Source organism: Elaeis guineensis, chromosome 2, assembly GCF_000442705.2.
Source record: "Elaeis guineensis isolate ETL-2024a chromosome 2, EG11, whole genome shotgun sequence".
Lineage (NCBI taxonomy): Eukaryota > Viridiplantae > Streptophyta > Magnoliopsida > Arecales > Arecaceae > Elaeis > Elaeis guineensis.
Window position 1 is genome coordinate 65,253,260 of NC_025994.2, and position 16,409 is coordinate 65,269,668.

Here is a 16,409-nt window from a genome sequence, read left to right on the forward strand (position 1 = left end):
GGGTGAAGAATGTTATAGCCCAAAATCCTTTCAGCCCAGCAGATCAAAGCCCAAAACAAAAAAAAAAAAAAAAAGAAAACAGAGGAATTCAGAACCGGGAAGAAGACTCCCGATAGGAGTCTCCTTCTCCGGCTAAATCCGAGCAAGAATCGAACTCCTAAGACCCCTCGGAGTCCTAGGAGTTCCTATAAGAAGACCCCCCTCTTTAGAATCGATCCATCGACTCTTTTCCCCTCTTTTTCTCTCCGATTTTCCCGAAGAAGAGCCGCGGGCACAGTTGGGATCCGCCGTGTTTTCTCTCCGACGAGGTCCCAAGAGGCCGAGGTAAGTTCTTCTCTTTTTCCTCCCTTCCTTCCTCTTTCCCCGTGCGTTTGTGCGCGGTAGCCGGCGACGAACATCGCCGATTTTTGGTCGGGAAAAGACTCTGTTTTTGGGGCTTATTTTTCATGAAATCTCCGACGCCGGCGATCGGAATTGACCGCCGGCCCTGTTTCCTCCGTGACCGGGGGAGATGGCCCGTCGGCCGCCGGCCTCCGCCGTGGCAGCAGCGGCCCGAACGGCCGTTCAAGCCTGAGGACCAAGAGTCCTCTGTTCCGGCGCGGAGAAGAAGAAAAGAAGAAGAAGAAGAAAAGAAAAAGAAAAAGAAAAGAAGAAGGAAAAGAAAAGAAAAAAAAAGAAAAAGAAGAAAAAAAAAAGAAAAAAAAAGGAAAAAAAAAAAGAAAAATAAAATAATAATAATATAATAATAATAAATAGGATTTTCTCTCCTCTCTCTTCCATGAAGAAAAAGAAAAGAAAAAAAAAGAGAGAGAGAGAAAGAAAAGAAAAGAAAAATCATTAAATTAATTAATAAATAATGATATAAATAATAAAATATGAGAAAGAGAGTTTCTCTCTCTTCCCTCTCTCTCTTAAGCCTGAACTAGTATTTTCTCTCTCTAGAATTGGACTTTCTCTCTCTACTTTCTCTCTCTAGAATTCTCTCTCTAGATTATCTCTCCTAAGATTTCTAGAATTTTGAGAAGAATGATGATGAATTTAAATGATCCTCGTGATGGATTTTTGATCCGTGATCGTCGGACGGTACACCGACATCCACTTTGATCAGATCAATATTTTTAGATTTTATTTCTCATGATCTTATTGAATTGTCCACATGATAATTTTAGCATGATTTGATCTGATCGATCAGAATTTGTTGAATCATATTGTCTGAAGAATTCAAGATAGTTTTCTCTCTCTAGAATTTTCTCTCTCTAGAATTTTCTCTCTCTAAAATATTTTCTCTCTTGATTGATTCTCTCTCTAAAAAAAGGTTAGTGAATGAAGAAATTTTTTTTAATAAGTCTGATCTGATTCTAATGAAGAACCCTGATCCATGATTGTCAGACAACGTATTGGCACCCACCTTAATCAGACCATGAATCTTTAGATTTGATCATCCATGATTTCGATCTAGCCATGATTGTTTTGATCATGATTGATTTCACCAATTGAGATATTGGACCAATCGTAATGTTGGATTGTGTCACTTGATCAATTCGAATTGTACCTCATGAATTCTCTCTCCTCTGATTCTCTCTCTCCACTTGATTTTATGAAATCGATGAAGAAACCTCGATCCTATCACTTCGAATCTGATTTGATCTGATAGTCAAACTTTGGATCATTTAGGTCCTAATTAGATTTTGATTAGATAAAATTAGATGATCGGACCCAATCTAAACCGTTGAAATATGGTATTCGTATTCTTTCTAATTATTGAAATTGATTCTGTATAGGATTGTGGATATTTGATCATGGGATATCGCGATATGATCTACGAACAGAATTTTTGGAAGAAAATTTATAGAATTATGTGGATTTATTGGAATACATTTGAGGTAAGTAGTGTTTACTTTTACTGAATTTATCTGGTATATTATGAATTAAATAAATTTATGCATGCTTGTGATTGAAATTATTTATTGAAATAATTGTTGAAAATTATTTATGATTAAAGTTAATTGTAGAAAATTATTTATGATTGAAGTTATTTGTTGAGCAATTATTATGATGATATATGATCTCAAAGAATGTTATAATTGATTTGACTCGAATATCAATTAATTTTATTATTCTTGAAAATAATATATGAATTGGAAGACAATATGAAATTGACAACCTGACTGTGTTAGGACCCCGCCAATGGAGGCATATACGTTGGCAATTGACTGTCCTGAGGATTTATGTCGCCAGATAGACCAGCGACAAAACCGTCAGTTAGACCAGCGGTTCCAAAGGACTTGGCTGCCAGATGATTCACAGCCCACCGCAAGCAGATACGCGGTATTATGACCCTGCCACAAGGATAATTGGTCATAGTCATGGTTGGTAAGAAGAATTTAAGAAATTGATGAATTTAAGAAGAAAAGCATAATTGGAAATTATGATGAATTGACTTTTATATATGATTGACAGTATGATTATGATTTCATGAAATTACATATTGATTTGTGATGCATAGTATTATTTGCCTGATTATTCAGTTAAAGGTATACACTGCTTACTGGGCTATTTAGCTCATGATAAGTTTTATGTTTTTCTTACAGATCCGAAAAATTAGCATGATGCGGGTTTCGGTTGGGAGAGCGATTAGAGATGGAGTTAACTCATTGATTTAGGATTTTCTCAGAATTGATTCAAGACCTTTAGTTTTGTTTTTAGTATTGACTTTGTCAGACAGTTACTTTCTTTTGAATACTTAGTTTGGATTTGTTATTTGAACCAAGGTTTGATTATTGAATGAAGAAAAATTTATTTAATTATTTGTGAAGATATCATGATGAGATGCCTTGAATGCTTATGGGAAAAGTATTCTATAAGTATGCGGCGGTTGCCATGACCCTCGATTCAAATCTCGGGTCGGGGGCGTGACAGGGATCTATCATGCACGCTATGACATGTACGAGGTCAGATGTGGTCTATTCACTAGGGATAGTGAGTAGGTACCAGTCAGATCTAAATGAGAAGCATTGGAAGATTGCAAAAATAATTCTTAAGTATTTGAGTAAACTAAAGACCAATGGCTTATCTATGGAGACTCTGATCTGAAACTGGTGGGATATACTGATTCTAATTTTTAGTCAGATTGTGATGACAGCAGAAATATGTCGGGCTACGTATTTACCTTGAATGGAGGAGCTATTTACTGAAAAAGTTTCAAGCAACATACTGTGGTCGATTTTGTATGCGAAGCGGAATACATTGTTGCATCGAATGCTGCAAAGGAGGTGGTGTGGTTGCGAAAATTATTATCGAGCTGGGAGTTGTACCTTCCATTGATGGTCATGTTCTGCTGTATTATGACAACTCCAGTGCCATAGCTCAGGCAAAAAAACTTAAGTCGCACTATCGCACTAACATATTCTGCATCGCTATCACCTAGTGTGAGAGATCGTGAATCGATGTGATGTCGAGCTTCAGAAGATCGATAAAAATGAGAATCTAGCCGATCCCTTCACTAAAGCTCTCGGGATCAAAGAGTTCGATGACTTCAAATGGAAGATGGGTATGAGATACTGCCCGATTGATTTTAGTCCAAGTGGGAGTTATTGAGAATTGTGTCCTAAAATCAATCATGTGATGATTGAGTTCATTCTTGTATATGAATTATTGATTATTAAATAATAATTATTTTGATATTTTTCATCACAAAGTGACATCTTCCTTAAACTCTTGTACTGTGATGAAGTCTCTAGAACTATGTTAGTATACGATAAAGAGAGGATTTATCGTATAGTTCTTAAATAAGTTCGCGACCAAATGATACGTCATTATGGGATGATGACGTTTATCGAGTGAAGATTGTTGTATGTCATATGAGTTAGTTATCCTCTTAACCAAAGAGTGTGGTGACACTGGTATGGCATACAGGTGAGATGTAAGGGTACATCGTCACTGAACAAGTGACTCACCTGCTGAGCATTCTACTGTCAAGAACTACTCTCCAAACACATGGGTATAAATATCCTTCAGACTTGAGATCATCATAGTAACTTGCAAGCAACTCACTGTGCTTTGGTGCCGAACTATCTGAATTTTTAATACAGTGACGAAAGGCTACTGGGTACAGTCAAGTACTTACGAAGTCTATGTATGGATCAAGATGGGATTGACCCCTCCAGATTATTGGAGTTGATGTATTGCTGTATTTTAATTTAGTAAAGTCTTGTCCAGAGTAATCCATGAGATAGATTTGAAAGATTGAAATACAATGTGGATGAAGCAATCTCAATTGATAGTTAACCTGAGACTATCCTAGAGCATCCAAGGTCAAAAAGATGAATTATGTGGTAACCATGAGTATGAGTTCTGAAATATTTTTTTACAATAATTTGACCTATCTGGACGTCGAAAATCATTGCTAGACAGTATCTCGATTAGTGCAAGAATTGATTCCTGTGCTACCGGCTTAGTGTTTGAACCTATGGAGTCACGCATACAAGTCAGACAAAGTAGGAAGAAATTGACCTATGTTTATATGTCTAATCTAGAAGTACTTGACTTGATTGAATATATAAGCTAACTTGATTGAGAATTGAGTTATGGGTCAAACAGAATTGAAAAGTTGACTATGTCTAGCTAGCACTACACATGAGGTTCAGATTTAATCCTGGGGATAAACAATTTCTATCTATGATTCATGAAACATATGAAAGATTGGATTTAAGTATTAATTAATTTTAGATTAGATTTGAATTAATTAGACTTAAATAGGTCTAAAATCCAAGTTAGACTTGATACAAAAGTCCTAAAGAGTTTAGGATTGACAGCCTTTCAAAATTATTTCGAACCGACTTCGAATCAAATTCGAATCGGATCTGTTTTGGATGAGATATGAGTATTCCTACTTGCACTGAGAATATCCACTCATGAAGCATGATCAAAAATTAGTTTGATGCTTATTTGGAGCGTCCCAAGTGGGTGTAGGAGTAGGTGCAAAGTGGATGTCATAAGTGATGGTAATTATATCTCATATAGGAGTCTTTTTTCATGAGTATTGGACCAATTCAAATCAGATTTGAATAAAGAGTCCTCCTCTCATTAGATCATAAGAATCATCTATAAATAGAGAGGATCTCTACCTATGGATGAGAGAAGAGAATAGAAGAGAATAGAATAGCAAACTAATCAAATTGAGAGAAGAGAAAAAGAGAGAGAAACAGGCATGTGAAGAGAGAGGTCCTTCATCTTCTACATCTCTTCCTTTATTGTCGCCTCCTCTCATTAGGCGTGGATCCTTCTTGGACATCTTATCTGCTGGTGTGAGGTGTCACATCATCACATCTTATTCCTCGATTGATTGAGTTGTGAAGCCAATTGGATTGGAGTTCATCCTACTTTCCTGCAGCGTCTGACGTGCATGCAAAGTAGAGGGTCTGCATATCCAGGCCTCCGCGAAAGTTTATATCAGATAATTTGAGATTTAATCCCTGGTTTTGCTGCAATTCAGGTAAGGATTTGATCCTTAAACAAGTATAATATTAAAAAAAATTTTAGATGCAACCTGGATATTCTGGACGGAAACTGTTTTCTTCCCTTTACCAGCCATTGAGTTGGCCCAATCCAAGTCCCCATCAGCCGCTTCCAACCTAGATTGAATTGTCTTCGGATTTGACTGAGTCGACTCAACCACCATCTTCCTCGAGATGCCTTGAGTCTTCGTCTTCGACTGCCACCGACGGACAACCACCAACCACGGCCCAAGCACGGCCCCTCCGTGGCTAGTCCCCCATCCATCCTGTCAGTCCGGGATCTTGCAGGCAAGATCTCGTCACCCCTTGGCTCGGCACACCTCCTCCAATAAGTGGAAGTGGCTACAGTGGAAGCAAATCCCCTCAAAGTTCTTATAGATAAACTTCTATCAAAAAATGTCGGTCGGCCCCTTGACAAGCATCCTTGGCCTCAACGACTGCAAGAAATCAACCTTCACGCATGTTCGAGTGAAGCCAAGGCATTGTAGCTCCATCATGCAGTCGTCCATTGTAGTCAAGTCTCCGGCCAGATGAAGCATCTCTTGAATCGCCGTCTCCTCCCAAAATTCCATCAAAAGCTATAGAAGCCGGACCCAAAGCAGGGCTATTCCAATCGCACCCTCCTCCAAAAGAATCCCGATCACCATGTCTCCATAGCTAACACCTGTTCGGCAACCACACACAGTTGTTGGAGTATCAGGTCCCTCTTTCCGACCTCCTTGAATCGAAAGAGAAGAAAGCCCTTCTCCAGCCCGTACACCGCCACCTCTCCCTTCAATCCTGTCCGAAGCTGGAATTCCTTAACCACCAGATCCAGCACCATCCACTAGCCCAAGCTCCTCGCAACCACCGTTGTGGTCGCTCGGTGCTCCAAGCTCTCTCTTAAGACCTCCTCTAGGGTTGCGGCGACTTCTGGGAACCATCGAGTCGTTCACCTCCTTTGTCATCGGTTCGAGTGAGATCCACATTGTTCGGCTTTGCACTGCTCTCCTCCAGCTCGTTTCCACCGATCATCCACCTTTGAGGCAATGGGACGGTCTCCTGGCTTGCTCGGTATCTCTTTTGGTGCACACCGTATACTCTGACTCGATAGATCACTGGTGATCACACATATCAGAGTCGAAACATAAATCTCAAAGAACATCGGAAAAAATACCATATCAGTCGCTATTCAAAAAAAAATGTGCATCTTTTTTAATTGTTTCAGAGAAAACCATGCGTGCCTGAATCATGCTTCTTCGAGTTAGCATAAATTTTAATTTCCTAAAATACCCCTCTATTTTTGCAAGTTGCGGGCTTCCTCTAAGTGTCATATCAACAAATTCTTATTTTCCACGCCAATTTGTATTTCCAAGTAAGTTGGCCTTTGTTTTGTTTTTGTTTTTTTTTTTTTTTTTTGATCTTATGGTATCCCATCTTTGGTTTCCGAGCGTCATAATTTCCAAGGGTATTTCTGATATTTTAGATAAACTAGGTTCAAAGTTTTTACCATTCTGTTAAAATATTCACTCAGACCAATCATCAAAAGACATACTGATCATCAGAGTTTTTTGCTGATCCAACCGCCACCAAACAATCATATAATGCATTATACCATTCCAATAGAGTAGACTATTGTTTCTAATAATTATTTAAAATAATTATATAATGTATTTTCTAACAATTTTTTTCTTAAAAAATACATAAATGAATATGTAACGATTATATTTTCTAAAAATTTTAAGCAAATATATCAAATATATACATATTTATAATAAATGTATTATATAATATAATATCGTTTTGGAAAAAAATATATCCAGAGTATTGTGCAGATTATAAGGTAATATATATTAAAATAGAGACTTAATGTTGACAGAGCTCTGCATTTGTCACATATTTGTGTATCATTTTGCCACATATAATATCATAAATGCTATTTAATATCTCATTAATAATATTTAATTCAATGATAAAATAGACGATATCTTTATAGTGTAGAAAAAAAAAAAATTTTTAAAAATATTCATCAAATTTTATTTTTATTTATAGATGCAACATATTTGTATATTATTTCACTATCTATATAATAAAATAAATATTATTTAATATTTTATCAATGATATTTAATTTAACAATAAAACAGAATATTTCGTAGTATAGAGGAAAAGAGAAGGCATAAGGTTTCATTTTTGCCCTTGAAAATTAGGGCCCGCCAATTAACTGCACGGCATGCTAGGCCATGTAGTGGGTGGGGTTCGCTCCGGTCCAATATTCCACCAATAAGAGGTGTATGGACACTATCATTATGCACAGAAACAATAACATTTTCAAAGATTAACAATATCTAATATTATATTAATATATTATTAAACATATATTTTATTAAAAATAATAAAATATTTAATAATTAGATAGATATTATATAGATTGATGAAAATATATTATTTTTTTAAAAAAATGATGATATTCTTACTAATGATATTTTAAAAAATTGACAATATTTTGTAATTTATTAATATATTGTTAAAAATATATTTTATTAGAAACTAATAAAAATATTTAATAATAAGATAGATATTATATAGATTGATAAAAATAATTTATTTTTAAAATAATTAGATAATTAAAAAAATATTTTAAGGATGCTATATTTTTAAATAAAAAAGTATCTCACATATTTATATGGATAATGTGCTAGTGTATAATAATAATAATAATATGGAAGACGTTGTAACCATGGATGGTTAGACAATAATAGTATGATTTTCCTGTGTTTTCTCCACTATCTTCTACAATGATTGCTATGGATTGTACAGATTTTACAGGAAATTAGAAATAACAATAATCAATTTGTTTAGTGTAATCTTGGTTGGGGTTTGATTTTCATACTTTATTGACATGCGATAAAATTTCATGAAGTAGGCAAAAGTTGGTATTTAATGTAGATTTTCTATACCAAACATTGGATGCATGCAAGCTTGATGGATGCTAATAGAAATTTATAAAACATATAGTCAACACAAAATTGCGGATGGGTTCAATTATAATATCTCTATCAGTGAATCTATATTGTGGAGACATTTAACATAATACTAAGTTAAAACCATATCCCTTGAAAATGGATGCTAAGTTAGACCTATTATTAGCATGAAAGGAGGCTGGCTGTTTAACATTTGCCACCACTAGTACAATCTTCAACTCGAGGCATGTCTAGGCCAACATGCTCAAAACCAACTCACCTTCATATTATTGAATCCAAATATTGGTTATGGATTCAAATTTTATCTCATGGAACTAAATAATTACTGGCTCGTGCTATTGATTTTCTTATCATGCTTCATGTTAGCCCATTTTAGTATTTCTTTTCTCATGTTCTTGGCTCTCCGTTCAAATATAGGAAAAAAAAAGATCAACTTGTCGATTGTAGCCATCTTGACAAGCCTGTTTTGTTTGAAGCATGGTTGTACGATGGTCAGTGGAAAAATACTCCTGGTAGTATTAAGATTTTCATATGAAATATTGCATGTCTATTGCTTCATATACCTGAACGAGTATGAAACCAGATTATTATATGCCTTAATGATTAATCAAAGGCTTTAGTGCTTATTTTACCTCTCATAGTTTGCAAAAATCGAGGTTGGACATTGTTGCGGTTGAAATCCATCTTGAACTAGAGGTGCTGGAGTGAGAGTGAGGGGACGTCCAATAAATCAACGGCAGCCGAACCTGCAAGAAAAGCTCTCGTCATAGTTGTCTCCGGTGAGAATCCTCCGATACTTAAATCAGATTTTCGGCAGTAGGAGGGAAAGAGCGAGTATTTATAAGAAAAAGAAGACATACCTTTTGGGAGTCCCTAGATTATCTTTTCATAGATAAGATTGGAGCCTTGAGAAGAAGAGACGCTATAAAAGATTTTTTTATCCCTCATCATGTTCTTGAGCATCACGTCTGACCCTTTTGATTTACTGAATTGATAAGTGGCGTCGGGGAGGCCACCTCCATTAATGTCATGAGTTGATAATTAGAGGCTTTGGAAGTGGTGTAACTTTCATGACAGCACCTATTTTTGAATGGGACGATGTGATCGGACTACAGAGAGACCACTCGAGGTCATAATAAGCCACTATCCTCAATAGGCTGACTTGACAGTCACTTATGGGCTTCGGTTTGATGTCATCAGGTGTGGCGATCGAAAGGATTGGGGGCAGTAGGCCTTGGGGGCCAATCATATGCTGTCGGATGATGTGATCTAGCATGAACCCAGCCGATCACATGTAAATAGCTATTTACAGAGATATGGCCACTCGAGAGCATTATGGCTTGATGGGACTACGAAAGAATTAATTTTTCTTAAAATATTTTGATATAATTATCGACATTACATAGATTAGGAGTAAGAATCGATCAAAAATCTTTGAGAAAGAAGCTTGAGTCATGATATCCCTTAGATCAATATTTGAGGTTTGGCAGTTTGATTTCGGTCTCGTTCTTGATTTTAATCTCGATCTTATTTTTGACTTCAACTTCGATCTTATTGTTCGGATTGTGTTCACCTATTTTTGATTGGTATTATAGTAACATCTTTGTATGCCATCTATTTTGAGCCCTTTTCTGATCCGTATCTTTGGTGTGACTATTGTATCACCTGCCAACAGGTATGCTAAGGGAACACACCTTATTTTCTTCGTACATATACTTCCCTTCATACCACAACATGATACAGATGGCTAGGCTAAGAAACTAGACAGACGTCGTACATATCACTTTTTTTTTCTTCCTTTTTTTTTAAATTTTTATGGTCATAATGTTAACCTTTATTTTTTTTTTGGTAGAGGAAAAAAAAAAATCCATTTTAGCATCGATCGGAACAAAGTCCATCGTACCAGGGGGGGTCAATCCCACCCCTAGTCCAATTCTCGGGACGAAATGATGATCCCGCACGCCACGCGCCACGATTCCATCATGAACTCCGCCCGACACGTATCAGGACACACCCGACCACACGTGTGACGCACGTGCAATGACAGCATGACAGCCTGTCAGCCAGTCCTCAGACCCGGCGCTTCCGGCACCAGGTATCTTAACCCGGAAGTCTTAAAACGGATCCCCTTTCTTAACCGCAGGCAGAACGAGGTCAGCAGCGGGCTTGGACTCTCCTTCTCCCTCTCCTTTTCCGCCACTCGCTCGAAGGAAATGATAGAAGTGTGGACAGAGGGAGAGCCCACGAGAACCTCCTCCTTCTCCCTCCTATAAATTACCTCTTCCCGTCTCTTTCTTCATCTGTTTCACTCTTCGATCCCTGAGAGAAGGGAAGTTAGATCTTCGGTTGAGCTCTCCGGCCGGCGAATAGTGGGGTGGGGAGCAATGGCGGCTTCGGGTGCGGAAGATGCGGAGCTCCGGCGGGCCTGCGCCGCCGCCATCGGCGGCGCAGGGAGCAAGCAGGACATCGTGCTGGCTATCCGAGTTGCCAAGGGCCGCGGGATCTTGGAGAAGCTTGGCCGCGTGGCCAAACCTAGGGTTCTCGTGCTCACCAGTACGCGATCTCTCTCTTCTCCCGAGTTCCATAGCTTCTTTATCTTTTGGTGCCGTCCTTCTTAGTTCTTTGTAGCTGGAACTATGGGATGTTAGCTTCCTTTGCTTTCTGGTTTTTTCTCCCTGGGATCTGCAATTGTTTAACGGAGATTTTCTTTTGTTGAATTGGTCGAAGTATGTGTCTAGGTTTGCAATTCTTGATTTTTTGTTTTGACAGTCTACTTTAAGACTATATCTGAGGTATTAGGACGAAGTTTGGAGTCCATTACTGAGTATAATAGCGGAGATAAAGTGCAATAGTGCGACTACTCACAATAAATGGTAGTATTTAGGTTTAGTGCAGTACTAAAAGTTTGATATCGTGGTTTGAGAAGATGGTGTCTCTGCATTGATTCTTTTTGCTCGAGACATTGAAGTTATATGTACCAGAGGTTGGAATGATGGAATCAATTGTCATATTAATAGTGAGCTAAGCTACTCAAGGCAAGGGAGATCTGACAAAATTGAAGTTTGCCGATTCATTAGATGCTAGATGATAATATATGAAGTTCAGGAACTCATAGTTGGTTTATATTTGTTTTTGATGATCGATGTAAATTGAAAGAGAGTTACTGAATAATCAGAATTATTGGCCAGCTAGCTATGATGCCTTCAGGGGTGTATTGTGTCAGGTTGAATGTTTCTCGTAAGGCTTTAACATGTCATACTTCACTAGCATCAGTGATTGAATAATTGTGAAGACTGTTAGAAGATATCTGTTGGCATATAAAAGTCTGTTGTCCTAGGTGTATCAGGGAACTGAGAAAAGTGAGAAATGGGAAATCATTCATAAATGAGTAGATCGTGGCAGAAAGGATGAGCAGTGGTTCTTAGCTGGGGGATTCATGTCTTATAGTTGCATTGCACAATTTTCTTTGTCTTTTGCTTTTTTGGAAGGGAATATACTTTTTAAGCTCAAGTGTTTGCAATGAAGTCCCCTTTTTGGGAATCTGTTTAACTTGAAGTCTTACGATGATCCAGTTATAATCTGAAACCGGGAATAAGGAGAAATCTTAAAAAGAAAAAAAAAAACTTTAGAAGGATGACTTAAATTTCAGTTACTTTTTTTGGTAATTCTATTTCTTTCTATGAAGTAAAACATGGTAGAACTTTTTTATTGATGTGGCAGCATACAATTAGTCATCCTAAATATGTTATACAACAATACAAAGCATGAAGGTTAAAATATGAGCTATAATCAATCAAAGGAGTTATACTTGATACTAGATTAAAAAAGAAAAAAACATGGAAGCACATTAGGCTACTGAAAATTCTTTGAGAACAAAACAACCTATCAAATCAAGATCATCTGTCTAAAAGAAGTGGTTTAAGATCATAACATCTCAACGAACATGAGGCCTATCATATTGAGGATTATGATGATATCGAATGTTTTATATCTTCATAATGCAAGACAGTGACTAATTCTATCCTTTTTTTTTTATAAGAAGTTACATAGTGGCTGATTTTTTCTCATCATATTCCCTAGCACTCCAGGTGGTTGAGATCAGACCAAGTAATGGGTCAACAAAAGTGACTCATTTTAGGAAGATGGAATAACTATTTGATGAGTTGATTATGATAATCAGATTACACTTTGGAAGATAATTTTTGTTTTATCATATCCGAAGGTTCTTTATGTTTTATGCATTAACTACTAGCTGGTTCATGCAGCAGCTCAAAATTCATCCAAAGGCCAGAGGACTAAAGCTTTTCTCCGTGTGTTGAAATATTCCTCTGGAGGAGTTCTTGAGGTGATTTTCTGTTTAACTAAGAGTTGCAGGAGGGTAAATTATTATATCATTTTCTGCCTTTATTGAAATTTGTCGAATGAGAATTGTTTAATGGCAACTTTTAGTCTGAAATTTCACAAATGTATCACATGATTGCACTAAAAACATATTTTGCTCCTCCTTTTTAATAGCTAGTCACTACTAGTCCTTGCATAAATGTTGGATGTTACTTAATATAGGTTGAAGTAACAATGTCTGATAACTTCAACATTTTATGCATTGGAAAGCTTATAAAGGTTATGAGAGATCGAAACTTAGTCTTAGGTGAAAAAATTGCAAGTAGATGTTGAATAAATTGGGATTCTTCTAATCCACTTAACCAGAAAAGCCTCCAACATCCTAAACAGCCAGAATTTTAATTTTCTAGAGGTCCAAACTATGGAGATCTGTACTTTTCCCTTGTGGTACGAGCATTATATGCAAACTTGGTATATACTGACTTTGCTTTGCATTATTGTCAATGCATGTGCAGCCTGCAAAACTCTACAAGCTAAAACATCTCGCAAAGGTGGAGGTTATTTCAAATGATCCTACTGGCTGTACTTTTATTCTGGTATTATTCTTCTGAAACTTCCTGGTTTCTTGCGTGTTTAGCTGTAAAAGGTTCCTATGCTGGTCCAATAAATTAATTAATAAGCTAAAATAAGGCCTTGTTGGTTGATTGAATTGTCCTATCCAAAATACGGGTAATATTTGTTAGCAGTCCATTTGTTTTAATTGTATGTTGTGCAGGGATTTGACAATCTCAGAAGCCAGAGTGTTGCCCCTCCACAATGGACGATGCGTAACATAGATGATAGGTGATCATTTGGAAACATTGCAAGTAGTTGTTTGTACTTTTAAGAAGTCTTCTTCTGGTTCTCTGTTTAATGTTTTACATCATTTTGCTATTGTTGCATGAAAAAGAGGAATATAAGGAATTTTAAGTGAGACATTTATTAGAAATTTATTCTATAGTTTCACTGGATATTTTTCTTGCAGGAATCGGCTTCTCCTCTGCATTTTAAACATGTGCAAGGAGATGTTGGGTCGCCTTCCTAAATTTATTGGAATAGATATTGTTGAGATGGCTCTTTGGGCAAAGGTGTGCTCAAATCTATTTATCTCAATCACTTAAAAATTCTATTCCATGCAGTCTTTGTTAACTTAACCAAGTACGGTCTGCCTAGAATCTTAAATGACTCCCTTTTGAACCATTATAACACGTGTTTAATGCTACCATTTTAGCATAATTGTTGTCAACTACGAAGCTACCAAGTTACTTGTGCTGAAAGTAGCATTAAAAAATAGACATTACTTGCAGCTAGATGTAAAGGTTAATGGTGTATTTCATTCAACATCTATTGTATGAGTGAAAGAGGTAAATGAAATCTTGATTGCGGTGAACATGGTTTTAAGTTTTGACTGAAACTTGAAAACTGAGATGTCTTGGTTTCTGCTGTTATCAATCAGAAATGCTGTTGTTTTTTGAATTCCAACTAAACTAACTTGTAGGGCCAATATATGTATGTATGTATATATTATATGGTTAGTTGTTATGGTTCTTTTATTATTTCTCATATTTTAATTTCTAGGAGCACATTCTTGAAGTCAAACTTGAACCTTTGCAACTTTTGAGAAGAAAAGAAGCTTTTCATGATTTTCAAAGTTTAAAGCAATTATTTTGTTGACATACTTGGCTGTATTGGGGCTTTAATCGTGTAGATATTTAGATTGTTGTGCTAGTTTGTCAGCAAACAAATAATTGATACTTATACTCTCAGACATGAGATAATGTAAAGCAGTTTTTTTTTTTTTTTTTGTTGATTGATTCAGTATTAAACTAAAAGCAATATGAATGCCAAGGTCTTTAATGATCCTAGGGTGGGAGAAGAACACATAATGAAGTTTTTCCTATCTCAGTCACTTCATGTTCTAGTTTGCAAGAGACAAGGCAGAGAAAGAGTTGGTCATATAGAATGGATAGAGAGGGATGACCAAATTCACAGTGTCATTGGACAGGCTACTAAAAGTAACCATTCATCTTCTTTTGCCATTAGAAAGAGTTGATCATGTCTCCTGGATAAAGAGATATCAAAGTTGATGGTTTCATGGGACAGGAGATGCGGTTATACACAGCATATCCTATAAGTAGTCCAATCCTTAAACCTCACGGTTTTCATCATTTATCTTCCTTTCCATTAAGTCTTTCAAGAAACAATGAAGTGAAACAATGATGCTCAATAAATCAATGATTTGGTTTGCTTATTAACAAACACTTAATGGACGGTTACAAATATACAGTTGATTACTGAAAATCATGGAACAAGAATGAGCTTTCCAAAGTGCACGAATAGCGAAATGTAATTCAGGAAAATTAGGCTATGGCAGTCTTGCTTTCAAGTTGTTGGTTTGGAAGAAAATAGTGAACATTTGTATATTCTCTGTCTCTCTCATAAGGGGTTTAACCTGTGGTGTCTTATTCCTTTTCTTTATAAAATCTAAGGTGGTACCAAGTTTTTGAGCAAGGCCCACATGGGGTTGCATTATAAATAAGATATTGGAGTCATGGTGATAGTCTTCTCAACATGGAATTGAGAAAGAAGCTTTCATTCAACATTGCATGAATACTTTAATGTTACAAAATCAAACTAATCCATAAATTGGCTCAAATTGTAAGAGTATGACAAGCTAAATAATAAAAAAGATGCCTACTATGTCTTTATCCCATGTTAGCATGTATAGTGTATTCGTTGAGTCGTCCCGTATCGGGCAGCTCGGGGCATGCAAAACTGTACCGGTAGTTAACTGGTGCGGTTCGGGCATTCAATTCGGAATGCTAGTGAAAATGGAGTGAGGGAGAAGGAAAGAGAGAGAGAGAGAGAGGAGGGAAGGGAAGAAAAGGAAATGGTTGGTGGTGGCCAGCGGTGGCTTGTCGAGGCCGTCGGAGGGTTGTTAAGGTCTCTGGGGTTTTGTGGTCCTCCATGAGATGCGAGGAGAGAGAGAGGAAGGGAGAGAAGATGAGGGGAAGATGGTAGGGAGATTGCCGAATGGTCTAAAAAAGCTCCGTGGCTATTGGGGGTTCGAAATAGGGGCGAAGCCCTTATTTTGTCGTGTCTTTTTTTAAAAACATGATACATAATGAAGTCGGCAATGGGTTTGTCGGTTTCATTTTAATTCGAGCCCACGACGGCCATAGGGCTGTTTTGGACTGTCTGACGGCCACGACGGCCTCTCTGTCACCCCCTTCTTCTTTCTTTATCTCTCTATGCTCTTATTCTCTTGTAGAGGACTGTGGAGCCCGGGAGGCCTCGGCAGCCCTTCGGCAGTCTCCATGGCCCTTCGATGGCCATTATTGGTGTCTCCATCGATCTCTCTTTCCTTCTCTCCCTCCTCCCTCCCCTCCTCTCTCTTTCTCTCTCTTTTTCTCTTTGGTTCATCCCTCATTTCAGTATCGATTCGGACCAAGTATGGGGGATGACATCCGGTTTTGAGTTGGTGATTCTTGGTTTATGCTGAAACTTACTCCCTTGGTTTATCCAACATTAATAAAAGATGTCTTTTTATC

General features: G+C 37.1%; 1 protein-coding gene across 4 annotated transcripts in view; it reads left to right on the forward strand.

Annotated features, from left to right (window-relative positions):
- The first annotated feature begins 10,629 nt into the window (after positions 1–10,629).
- Positions 10,630–16,409, forward strand: part of LOC105034312 (exocyst complex component SEC3A) — a 39,810-nt gene continuing 34,030 nt past the window's right edge. For 3 of the 4 annotated variants that reach the window (XM_073251800.1, XM_073251802.1, XM_073251803.1), the window contains exons 1-5: positions 10,630–11,031; positions 12,744–12,823; positions 13,335–13,415; positions 13,595–13,662; positions 13,844–13,946. In XM_073251800.1, the coding sequence (XP_073107901.1) occupies positions 10,863–11,031; positions 12,744–12,823; positions 13,335–13,415; positions 13,595–13,662; positions 13,844–13,946 (501 nt within the window). In that variant the 5' untranslated portion in view covers positions 10,630–10,862. The remainder of the gene's footprint in view (positions 11,032–12,743; positions 12,824–13,334; positions 13,416–13,594; positions 13,663–13,843; positions 13,947–16,409) is intronic. The other variant, XM_073251801.1, reaches the window with a different exon arrangement.